The 13,136-nt window shown below is 48.5% G+C and overlaps 1 protein-coding gene across 1 annotated transcript; it reads left to right on the forward strand.

Annotated features, from left to right (window-relative positions):
- The first annotated feature begins 9,340 nt into the window (after positions 1-9,340).
- Positions 9,341-11,301, forward strand: LOC140903246 (zinc finger and SCAN domain-containing protein 29-like). The gene is made up of 2 exons (XM_073324219.2): positions 9,341-10,071; positions 10,654-11,301. Exons 1-2 carry the CDS (start codon positions 9,486-9,488, stop codon positions 10,836-10,838), a joined length of 771 nt encoding a protein of 256 aa, XP_073180320.1. The 5' UTR covers positions 9,341-9,485; the 3' UTR covers positions 10,839-11,301.
- Positions 11,302-13,136: the final 1,835 nt, after the last annotated feature.

Below are 13,136 nucleotides of genomic sequence, written 5' to 3' on the forward strand. Positions count from 1 at the left end.
TTGTTAAATAAAAATGTCTTTTAAAGAGTGAGAAGTTAATATATGCAACAGGTTAATACAGGAAGTGGTCACAATGTAGCCATGCCATGGGTTCTTTGTTTTGTTCAGGGATCTGGAGATGGGAAAGGAGAAACCACCTCCCAGAGCTCACTATTTAACATTGTAGTAGTACCTGAAGGCCACAAGCCATTGTACTAGGTGATGTACAAACAAATGAACGGCCCTGTCCCAAAGAGCTGACCCACGAAACAATCAAATATAACAAATGGATGAGACAAGAAGCAGGCTTGGGTGGGATGGGGTAAAAGGGGATGTGCAAAATTGTTAATCTGGGCAGTAGTAGTGATCTCTCCCTTGCTTAGCCATTCTCATTCCCAAATATATTACCTAAGAGGGACTTTGAGGACAAGTTGGGGGCTTTCTGCAAGCTGACTGGGAGCTTTGCTCACTTGTAAGGGGCAGCATGAGAGAGAGCATGAAAGAGATTGGAGGGCAGCAACACTGGAAATGTAGGCATTAACCTTACACTAAAATGACACCATAATAGAGGCTCAACTTAAATGTACACCCCAAATGCAAAAGCACAGTGAGAGAACCAAACAAAAGCCACCGTGGCTAAACAACAAAGTAAAAGAAACAGTGAGAGGCAAAAAGGCATCCTTTAAAAAGTGGAAGTTAAATCCTAATGAGGAAAATAGAAAGGAGCATAAACTCTGGCAAATGAAGTGTAAAAATGTAATTAGGAAGGCCAAAAAAGAATTTGAAGTACAGCTAGCCAAAGACTCAAAAAGTAAAAGCAAAAAAATATTTTAAGTACATCAGAAGCAGGAAGCTGCTAAATAACCAGTGGGTCCACTGGACAATGGAGATGCTAAAGGAGCACTCAAGGACGATGAGGCCATTGCAGAGAAACTAAATGAATTCTTTGCATTGGTCTTCATGATTGATGTGAGGGAGATTCCCAAACCTGAGCCATTCTTTTTAGGTGACAAATCTGAGGAACTGTCCCAGATTGAGATGTCATTAGAGGAGGTTTTGGAACAAATTGATAAACTAAACAGTAATACGTCACCAGAATCAGATGGTATTCACCCAAGAGTTCTGAAGGAACTCAAATGTGAAATTGCAGGACTGCTAACTGTTGACTGTAATTTATCATTTAAATCAGCTTCTGTACCAAATGACTGGAGGATAGCGAATATGATGCAATTTTTTAAAAAGTGCTCCAGAGGAGACCATGGCAATTACAGGCAGCTAAGCCTGACTTCAGTACCCAGCAAACTGGTTGAAACTATAGTAAAGAACAAAATTGTGACACATAGATGAACATAATTTATTGTGTAATAGTCAACATGGTTTTTGTAAAGGGAAATCATGCCTCACCAATCTACACAGTTCTTTGAGGGGCTCAACAAGCATGTGGACAAGGGGGATCCACTGGATATCGTATATTTAGATTTTCAGAAAGCCTTTGGCAAGGTCCCTCACCAAAGGCTCTTAAGCAAAGAAAGCAGTCATGGGATAAGAGGGAAGGTTCTTTCATGGATCAGTAACTGGCTAAAAGATAGGAAACAAAGGGGAGGAATAAATGGTCAGTTTTCAGAATGGAGAGAGGTAAATAGGGGTGTCTCCCAGGGGTCTGTACTGGGCCCAGTCCTATTTAACATATTCATAAATGATCTGGAAAAAGGGATAAACAGTGCGGTGGCAAAATTTGCAGATGATACAAAACTATTCAAGGTAGATAAGTCCCAGGCAGACTGCGAAGAGCTAAAAAAGGATCTCTCAGAACTGTGTGACTGGGCAAGAAAATGGCAGATGAAATTCAATGTTGATAAATGCAAAGTAATGCACATTGGAAAACATAATCCCAAGTATACATATAAAATGATGGGGTCTAAATTAGTTGTTACAACTCAAGAAAAAGATCTTGGAGTCATTGTGGAGAGTTCTCTGAAAACATCCACTCAATGTGCAGCGGCAGTCAAAAAAGCAAACAGAACGTTGGGAATCATTAAGAAAGGGATCGATAAGACAGAAAATATCATATTGCCTCTATAGAAACCCATGGTACACCCACATCTTGAATACTGTGTGCGGATGTGGTCGCCCTGTCTCAAAAAAGATACATTGGAATTGGAAAAGGTTCAGAAAAGGGCAACAAAAATGATTAGGGGTATGGCCATTGGCCATTATCTTTGAAAACTCATGACGATCGGGGGAGGTTCCCAACTGGAAAAAGGCTAATGTAGTGCCCATCTTTAAAAAAGGGAAGAAGGAGGATCCAGGGAACTAGGCCAGTCAGCTTCACCTCAGTCCCTGGAAAAATCATGGAGCAGGTCCTCAAGGAATCAATTCTGAAGCACTTAGAGGAGAGGAAAGTGATCAGGAACAGTCAGCATGGATTCACCAAGGTCAAGTCATGCCTGACTAATCTAATTGCCTTCTGTAACAAGATAACTGGCTCTGTGGATGAGGGGAAAGCAGTGGACTTGTTATTCCTTGACTTTAGCAAAGCTTTTGATATGGTCTCCCACAATATTATTGCCAGCAGGTTAAAGAAGTATGGGCTGGATGAATGGACGATAAGGTGGATAGAAAGCTGGCTAGATTGTTGGGCTCAACAGGTAGTGATCAATGGCTCCATGTCTAGTTGGCAGCCGGTATCAAGTGGAGTGCCCCAAGGGTCAGTCCTGGGACCGGTTTTGTTCAGTATCTTCATAAATGATCTGGAGGATGGTGTGGATTGTACCCTCAGCAAGTTTGCAGATGACACTAAACTGGGAGGAGAGGTAGATACGCTGGAGGGCAGGGATAGGATACAGAGGGCCCTAGACAAATTAGAGGATTGGGCCAAAAGAAATCTGATGAGGTTCAACAAGGACAAGTGCAGAGTCCTGCACTTAGGACGGAAGAATCCAATGCACTGCTACGGACTAGGGACCGAATGGCTAGGCAGCAGTTCTGCAGAAAAGGACCTAGGGGTTCTTCTTCGAGTGCTTGCTCATATCGATTCCAATTAGGTGTGCGCGCACCGCGTGCACAATCGTCAGAAGATTTTTACCCCAAAAACACTCGGTGGGTCGGCTGAGGCGCCCCCTGGAGTGGCACCTTCATGGCACCGGATATATGCCCCAGCCAACCCAGTGCCCCCTCAGTTCCTTCTAACCGTTGGAACTGTGGAGCACAGCATAGCTGATCTCCACTCTCCCTAGCTTTCTCTCTTAGTACCTGTTAATAGTTGTAATTAGTTGTTAATAGTTGTTTATAGTTGTTAGTAGTTAGTTAGTGTAGTTAGATCACTGTACTTAGTAGGGTGGAGCGGGGTCTTCTCCCCTCTCCCCCATCCCGGTACCGGGGCCCATGCCTGGGTCTCCTGGGCTTCAAACCCTGCTTGGCTTGCCTGAAACCGATGCCAAGCGGAAACCCCCACGACTCTTGTCTAGGGTGTCCGGGGGAATCCCACGAAGCGGACAAGTGCTGCATTTGCAAAGCCTTCAAGCCATGGACCGAAAAGGAGCGGGACTTTAGACTCAAGCATCTCCTTATGGAGGTGGCACGTAGCCTGGTCCCTTCCTCCGTGCACCGGGACTCGGCGTCGTCTTTGGTGCGGAGTGCCCCTGTGGTACCGACTGGTCCAGCACCGCATTCAGACTCTGCTAAAGACTCGTGGCGTCAGGCCGCCCCGGCACCTCCACCACCGCGGTGCCGGTCCCTGTCTCTGGGCCAGAAGAAGAAGCAGCCCAAGCAGGTGCTGACTGATCTTCATCTTTGTCGGTTCGACAGCCACCGACACTTCCCGCACTGCAGTCGGAGCCGCGTCCATTGCTGGAGCGCACAGGACAAGTAACAGCTCCTGCACCTAGAGCTGTCGGTGGACACTCCGATTCCACTCCCGCTGTGGCCAGACCTGATCACTCAGGACCATGGACGACTCTGTCATCCTGACCTGCAATCTCTCCACCTCACAGCGTGGATTCTGCATGGCTAACTCAATCTGAGCTGTGCGGCTCTCACTTGGTACAGCAGCTCCTTTTGGGTAACAGGAAGCCCTCTACCAGGTCCACATACTTAGCCAAGTGGAAGCGTTTTTCCTGCTGGTACGCTCAGAGTCATACGGCCCCGCTACAGGCGTCAGTACCTATCATCTTGGACTACCTCCTGTCCTTAAAACAGCAGGGCTTGGCAATATCATCCATCAGAGTGCACCTGGCAGCTATTTCGGCTTTCCACCCGGGCGAAAATGGGCTTTCGGTCTTCTCCAATCCCATGGTCAGCAGATTTCTCAAGGGGTTGGAGCGCCTGTTCCCATGAATTTGACAACCGGTCCCTACGTGGGATCTTAACCTGGTTCTCTCCAAACTCATGGCTGCCCCGTTCGAGCTGACGGCCACCTGCTCACTCCTGTACTTTTTCGTGGAAGACAGCTTTCCTCATAGCTATCACTTTGGCGAGGCGTGTGTCTGAGCTCAGGGCACTCACATCGGAACCACCATATACAGTGTTCCATAAGGACAAGGTACAGCTGTGACCCCACCCGGCCTTCCTCCCTAAGATGGTGTCTGTCTTCTATCTCAACCAGGACATCTTCCTCCCCGTCTTCTACTTGAAGCCACACACCTCTCGACGGGAACAACAGCTGCACTCCCTGGACGTTCACAGGGCCCTCGCCTTCTACATCAAGCGAACGAAACCTTTCAGGAAAACGTTGCAGCTGTTTGTTGCTGTGGCAGACCGGATGAAGGGCCTTCTGGTCTCCTCCCAGCGCATCTCGTCCTAGATCACATCATGCATTCATGTGTGCTATGACTTGGCTGGTGTCCCAACTACGCACCTTACCGCCCACTCCACGCGGGCTCAGGCTTCATCTTCTACTTTCCTGGCACACGTACCCCTACAGGAGATATGTAGGGCAGCGACTTGGTAATCGGTGCATACCTTCGCTGCCCACTATGCGATAATTCAGCATTCCAGGAGTGATGCTGCATTTGGTTCAGCAGTCCTTCACTCAGCGACATCTCACTCCGACCCCACCACCTAGGTAAGGCTTGGAAGTCACCTAATTGGAATTGATATGAGCAAGCACTCGAAGAAGAAAAGATGGTTACTCACCTTTGTAACTGTTGTTCTTCGAGATGTGTTGCTCATATCCATTCCAAACCCACCCTCCTTCCCTTCTGTCGACGTAGCCCGCAAGAAGGAACTGAGGGGGCGCTGGATCGGCTGGGGCATATATCCGGCGCCATGGAAGCGCCACTCCAGGGGGTGCCTCAGCCAACCCACTGAGTGTTGCTGGGGTAAAAATCTTCCGACAATTGTGCACGCAGCACACACACACCTAATTGGAATGGATATGAGCAACACATCTCAAAGAACAACAGTTATGTAAGCAGAGCCAGGATAAGCTCCACCCTGACATCTGGTGGTGAGTTGTGGCAAGTTATGGAAAAGAACTTCAGGGGCTGATCTCATTTGCATAGGCGCACCCACCCCCCCTAGCATGAGCCCAAATAGTCACTTTGGCTGCTGTCTGATCCCCAGTTTCTCTGTTATTGGGGCAGGAAGGATAAATTATTATTATCCTGATTATGTGAATCAAGGACACTGGAACTGTACTTGGCCTTTTGTTATGATGGAGGGACTCGCCATCAACTGAGTAGCAATCACTAGGCAAGGGACATGGGTTCCAAAACTCAGCAAATTGAGAGAGGCTGAGGGTAGGTATTAATACTTGGTGGTATGGGCCCTTTGGTGAAGGCCTTACATGCTAATTGCACTTTCTCCTCTCTCCACTGTAGAATGTCGTTGTCTCGTCCCGTTCTCACCCCCCCCCCCCCGCTGGTATTAGCTCATCTTAAGTGATCACTCTCCTTACAGTGTGTATGGTAACACCCATTGTTTCATGTTCTCTGTGTATATAAATCTCCCCACTGTATTTTCTACTGAATGTATCTGATGAAGTGAGCTGTAGCTCACGAAAGCTTATACTCAAATAAATTTGTTAGTCTCTAAGGTGCCACAAGTACTTCTTTTCTTAGCGCTAATTTTGATTCCATTAGGAATATAGTTACAGGCTACTGAATCATAGAATCATAGAATATCAGGGTTGGAAGGGACCTCAGGAGGTCATCTACTCCAACCCCCTGCTCAAAAGCAGGACCCATCCCCAATTAAATCATCCCAGCCAGGGCTTTGTCAAGCCTGACCTTAAAAACTTCTAAGGAAGGAGATTCCACCACCTCCTTAGGCAACGCATTCCAGTGTTTCACCACCATCCTAGTGAAAACGTTTTTCCTAATATCCAACCTAAACCTCCCCCACTGCAACTTGAGACCATTACTCCTTGTCCTGTCCTCTTCCACCACTGAGAATAGTCTAGAACCATCCTCTCTGGAACTACCTCTCAGGTAGTTGAAAGCAGCTATCAAATCCCCCCTCATTCTTCTCTTCTGCAGACTAAACAATCCCAGTTCCCTCAGCCTCTCCTCATAAGTCATGTGTTCCAGACCCCTAATCATTTTTGTTGCCCTTCGCTGGACTCTCTCCAATTTATCCACATCCTTCTTGTAGTGTGGGGCCCAAAACTGGACACAGTACTCCAGATGAGGCCTCACCAATGTTGAATAGAGGGGGACGATCACGTCCCTCGATTTGCTCGCTATGCCCCTACTTATACATCCCAAAATGCCATTGGCCTTCTTGGCAACAAGGGCACACTGCTGGCTCATATCCAGCTTCTCGTCCACTGTCACCCCTAGGTCCTTTTCCGCAGAACTGCTGCCTAGCCATTCGGTCCCTAGTCTGTAGCTGTGCAGTGGGTTCTTCCGTCCTAAGTGCAGGACCCTGCACTTATCCTTATTGAACCTCATCAGATTTCTTTTGGCCCAATCCTCCAATTTGTCTAGGTCCCTCTGTATCCTATCCCTGCCCTCCAGCGTATCTACCACTCCTCCCAGTTTAGTATCATCCGCAAATTTGCTGAGAGTGCAATCCACACCATCTTCCAGATCATTTATGAAGATATTGAACAAAACCGGCCCCAGGACCGACCCCTGGGGCACTCCACTTGACACCGGCTGCCAACTAGACATGGAGCCATTGATCACTACCCGTTGAGCCCGACAATCTAGCCAACTTTCTACCCACCTTATAGTGCATTCATCCAGCCCATATTTCCTTAACTTGCTGACAAGAATACTGTGGGAGACCGTGTCAAAAGCTTTGCTAAAGTCAAGAAACAATACATCCACTGCTTTCCCTTCATCCACAGAACCAGTAATCTCATCATAGAAGGCGATTAGATTAGTCAGGCATGACCTTCCCTTGGTGAATCCATGCTGACTGTTCCTGATCACTTTCCTCTCATGTAAGTGCTTCAGGATTGATTCTTTGAGGACCTGCTCCATGATTTTTCTAGGGACTGAAGTGAGGCTTACTGGCCTGTAGTTCCCAGGATCCTCCTTCTTCCCTTTTTTAAAGATTGGCACTACATTAGCCTTTTTCCAGTCATCCGGGACTTCCCCCGTCCACCACAAGTTTTCAAAGATAATGGCCAATGGCTCTGCAATCACAGCCGCCAATTCCTTCAGCACTCTCGGATGCAACTCGTCCGGCCCCATGGACTTGTGCACGTCCAGTTTTTCTAAATAGTCCCTAACCACCTCTATCTCCACAGAGGGCTGGCCATCTATTCCCCATGTTGTGATGCCCAGCACAGCAGTCAGTTACTAAGAGCTGAAATCACTGAGTGTTGTGTTCAGTATTGGGGGGCCGGAAGATATATGGCGGAGCAGTTCGTGAGATGGCTGGAGCGGCTCATGGGATGGCTGGCAGAGCAGAGCGGCTGGTGGAGCAGAGCGGTTTGTGGGGCAACTGGAGCAGCTCATGGGGTGTGGCTAGCAGAGCGGAGCGATGGCTGGTAGAGCGGAGCCCCATGGAGAGGTGGGGCAATCGGCTTTGGACCACGTAAGGTGCCCCTTAATCCCCCATCTCCACCCAGGTTGGGAGGTAAAACTCTGCAAATAAACTTTTGAACTCTGGCGCTGCACTGACCAGGGACAGAGACTTTTGCGTTGTTGGACTTTTGGGACTTGGGTTGCTGGACTCAAGAACCAAAGGGAAAGGACACGCCCCAATTTGCTTGGGGTGGGTTTTTTGCTCATGGCTTGTGTTATGAATCCTGTGGGTGGTGTTTCCCCAACATAATGCCACATTGTTTCTCTCTGTTATTAAAAGGCTTTTGCTACACTCAGACTCTGTGCTTGTGAGAGGGCTTCCTCTCTTAGAGGCGCCCAGCGGGGGTGGTATATATTTGTCCCAGGTCACTGGGTGGGGGCTTGAGCTGGTTTTGCATTGTGTTATTGGAATGGAACCCCTAGATACTGAACCTGGCCCTTTTTGCTGCCAACTCTGATGGGCAGAAGGGTTACAGTTACAAAGGTGAGTAATCGTCTTTTATAGTGGACGAGAAGCTGGATATGAGTCAACAGTGTGCCCTTGTCACCAAGAAGGCCAATGGCATTTTGGGATGTATAAGTAGGGGCATTGCCAGCAGATCGAGGGACGTGATCATTCCCCTCTATTTAGGCTGGATATTAGGAAAAACTTTTTCACTAGGAGGGTGGTGAAGCCCTGGAATGTGTTCCCTAGGGAGGTGGTGGAATCTCCTTCCTTAGAAGTTTTTAAGGTCAGGCTTGACAAAGCCCTGGCTGGGACGATTTAGTTGGGGATTGGTCCTGCTTTGAGTAGGGGGTTGGACTAGATGACCTCCTGAGGTGTCTTCCAACCCTGATATTCTATGATTCTATGGAACGGCTTCTGTGTGGGGAGAGATTAATAAGACCGGGACTTTTCAGCTTTGAAAAGAGATGACTAAGGGGGGATATGATAGAGGTCTATAAAATCATGACTGGTGTGGAGAAAGTAAATAAGCAAGTGTTATTTACTCCTTCTCATAACACAAGAACTAGGGGCCACCAAATGAAATTAATAGGCAGCAGACTTAAAACAAACAAAAGGAAGTATTTTTTTCACCCAACACACAGGCAACCTGTGGAACTCTTTGCCAGAGGATGCTGTGAAGGCCAAGACTATAACAGGGTTAAAAAAAGAACTAAATAAATTCATGGAGAATTGGTCTACACTAGGACTTTAGGTCGAATTTAGCAGCGTTAAATCGATGTAAACCTGCACCCGTCCACATGATGAAGCCCTTTATTTCGACTTAAAGGGCTCTTAAAATCGATTTCCTTACTCCACCCCTGACAAGTGTATTAGCGCTTAAATCGGCCTTGCCGGCTCGAATTTGGGGTACTGTGGACACAATTCGACGGTACTGGCCTCCGGGAGCTATCCCAGAGTGCTCCATTGTGACCGCTCTGGACAGCACTCTCAACTCAGATGCACTGGCCAGGTAGACAGGAAAAGAACCGCAAACTTTTGAATCTCATTTCCTGTTTGGCCAGCGTGGCAAGCTGCAGGTGACCATGCAGAGCTCATCAGCAGAGGTGACCATGATGGAGTCCCAGAATCGCAAAAGAACTCCAGCATGGACCGAACGGGAGGTACGGGATCTGGTCGCTGTTTGGGGAGAGGAATCCGTGCTATCAGAACTCCATTCCAGTTTTCGAAATGCCAAAACCTTTGTCAAAATCTCCCAGGGCATGAAGGACAGAGGCCATAACAGGGACCTGAAGCAGTGCCACGTGAAACTTAAGGAGCTGAGGCAAGCCTACCAGAAAACCAGAGAGGCGAACAGCCGCTCCAGGTCAAAGCCCCAAACATGCCACTTCTATGATGAGCTGCATGCCATTTTAGGGGGTTCAGCCACCACTACCCCTGCCATGTTGTTTGACTCCTTCAATGGAGATGGAGGCAACACGGAAGCAGGTTTTGGGGACGAAGAAGATGAGGATGATGATGATGAGGTTGTACATAGCTCACAGCAAGCAAGCGGAGAAACCGGTTTTCCCGACAGCCAGGAACTGTTTCTCACCCTGGACCTGGAGCCAGTACCCCCTGAACCCACCCAAGGCTGCTTCCTGGACCCGGCAGGCGGAGATGGGACCTCCGGTGAGTGTACCTTTTAAAATACTATACATGGTTTAAAAGCAAGCATGTGAAAGGATTACTTTGCCCTGGCATTCACGGCTCTCCTGGATGGACTCCCAAAGCCTTTGCAAAAGGTTTCTGGGGAGGGCAGCCTTATTGCGTCCTTCATGGTAGGACACTTTACCACTCCAGGCCAGTAACACATACTCGGGAATCATTGTACAACAAAGCATTGCAGTGTATGTTTGCTGGCATTCAAACAACATCCGTTCTTTATCTCTCTGTGTTATCCTCAGGAGAGTGAGATATAATTCATGGTCACCTGCTTGAAATAGAGTGCTTTTCTTCAGGGGACACTCAGAGGTTCCTGCTGGGCTGTTTGCCTGTGGCTAAACAGAAGTGTTCCCCACTGTTAGCCACAGGAAGGGGGGAGGGTTGAGGGGGTAGTCACGCGGTGGGGGGAGGCAAAATGCGACCTTGTACCGAAAGCACATGTGCTATGTATGTAATGTTAACAGCAAGGTTTACCCTGAAAGAGTGTAGCCACTGTTTTATAAAATGTGTCTTTTTAAATACCGCTGTCCCTTTTTTTTTCTCCACCAGCTGCATGTGTTTCAATGATCACAGGATCTTCTCCTTCCCAGAGGCTAGTGAAGATTAGAAAGAAAAAAAAACGCACTCGAGAAGAAATGTTCTCCGAGCTCATGCTGTCCTCCCACACTGACAGAGCACAGATGAATGCGTGGAGGCAAAGAATGTCAGAGTGCAGGAAAGCACAAAATGACTGAGAGGAGAGGTGGTGGGCTGAAGAGAGTAAGTGGCGGGATGAAGAGAGTAAGTGGCGGGCTGAAGACAGGGCTGAAGCTCAAATGTGGTGGCAGCATGATGAGAGGAGGCAGGATTCAATGTTGAGGCTGCTGGAGGACCAAACCAGTATGCTCCAGTGTATGGTTGAGCTGCAGCAAAGGCAGCTGGAGCACAGACTGCCACTGCTGCCCCTCTGTAACCAACCGCCCTCCTCCCCAAGTTCCATAGCCTCCACACCCAGACGCCCAAGAACGTGGTGGGGGGGCCACCGGCCAACCAGCCACTCCGCCACAGAGGATTGCCGAAAAAAATGAAGGCTGGCATTCAATAAATTTTAAAGTTGTAAACTTTTAAAGTGCTGTGTGGGATTTTCCTTCCCTCCTCCACCACCCCTCCTGGGCTACCTTGGTAGTCATCCCCCTATTTGTGTGATGAATGAATAAAGAATGCATGAATGTGAAGCAACAATGACTTTATTGCCTCTGCAAGCGGTGATCGAAGGGAGGAGGGGAGGGTGGTTAGCTTACAGGGAAGTAGAGTGAACCAAGGGGCGGGAGGTTTCATCAAGGAGAAACAAACAGAACTTTCACACCGTAGCCTGGCCAGTCATGAAACTGGTTTTCAAAGCTTCTCTGATGCGTACTGCTCCTTCCTGTGCTCTTCTAACCGCCCTGGTGTCTGGCTGCGCGTAACCAGCAGCCAGGCGATTTGCCTCAACCTCCCACCCTGCCATAAACGTCTCCCCCTTATTCTCACAGATATTGTGGAGCACACAGCAAGCAGTAATAACAGTGGGAATATTAGTTTCGCTGAGGTCTAAGCGAGTCAGTAAACTGCGCCAGCGCGCCTTTAAACGTCCAAATGCACATTCTACCACCATTCTGCACTTGCTCAGCCTGTAGTTGAACAGCTCCTGACCACTGTCCAGGCTGCCTGTGTACGGCTTCATGAGCCATGGCATTAAGGGGTAGGCTGGGTCCCCAAGGATAACTATGGGCATTTCAACATTCCCAACAGTTATTTTCTGGTCTGGGAATAAAGTCCCTTCCTGCAGCTTTTGAAACAGACCAGAGTTCCTGAAGATGCGAGCGTCATGTACCTTTCCCGGCCATCCCACATTGATGTTGGTGAAACGTCCCTTGTGATCCACCAGAGCTTGCAGCACTATCGAAAAGTACCCCTTGCAGTTTATGTACTCGGCGGCTTGGTGCTCCGGTGCCAAGATAGGGATATGAGTTCCGTCTATGGCCCCACCACAGTTAGGGAATCCCATTGCAGCAAAGCCATCCACTATGACCTGCACATTTCCCAGGGTCACTACCCTTGATATCAGCAGATCTTTGATTGCGTGGGCTACTTGCATCACAGCAGCCCCAACAGTAGATTTGCCCACTCCAAATTGATTCCCAACTGACTGGTAGCTGTCTGGCGTTGCAAGCTTCCACAGGGCTATCGCCACTCGCTTCTCAACCGTGAGGGCTGCTCTCATCTTGGTATTCATGCGCTTCAGGGCAGGGGAAAGCAAGTCACAAAGTTCCATGAAAGTGCCCTTATGCATGCGAAAGTTTCGCAGCCACTGGGAATCGTCCCAGACCTGCAACACTATGCGGTCCCACCAGTCTGTGCTTGTTTCCCGAGTCCAGAATCGGCGTTCCACGACATGAACCTGCCCCATTAGCACCATGATGCATGCATTGGCAGGGCCCATGCTTTCAGAGAAATCTGTGTCCATGTCCTGATCACTCACGTGACCGCGCTGACGTCACCTCCTCGCCCAGTATCGCTTTGCCAGGTTCTGGTGCTGCATATACTGCTGGATAATGCGTGAGGTGTTTAATGTGCTCCTAATTGCCAAAGTGAGCTGAGCGGCCTCCATGCTTGCCTTGGTATGGCGTCCGAACAGAAAAAAGGCGCGGAATGATTGTCTGCCGTTGCTCTGACAGAGGGAGGGGCGACTGACGACATGGCTTACAGGGTTGGCTTCAGGGAGCTAAAATCAACAAAGGGGGTGGCTTTACATCAAGGAGTATTTCAGGCAGGACTTCACGGAGGGTTCCAATAAGAAATGGTGCACCTAAGTTATTGCTCTTATTGGAACAAGGAGGTTAGTCTGGCCTCTGATTGATACATGGCTAGATTTACCTCGCTGCACCTTCTCTGTGAGTGACTGCAGTGTGACCTAGAGGAATGAGTCCCCTAGACAGGGGAGGAGGCAAATGAGTACCAAACAAATCTGGTCTATTTCTTGTTTTGATCCACTCCATCTATCTTTTACATCT

Source organism: Lepidochelys kempii, chromosome 25, assembly GCF_965140285.1.
Source record: "Lepidochelys kempii isolate rLepKem1 chromosome 25, rLepKem1.hap1, whole genome shotgun sequence".
In the NCBI taxonomy this organism is placed as follows: Eukaryota; Metazoa; Chordata; order Testudines; family Cheloniidae; genus Lepidochelys; species Lepidochelys kempii.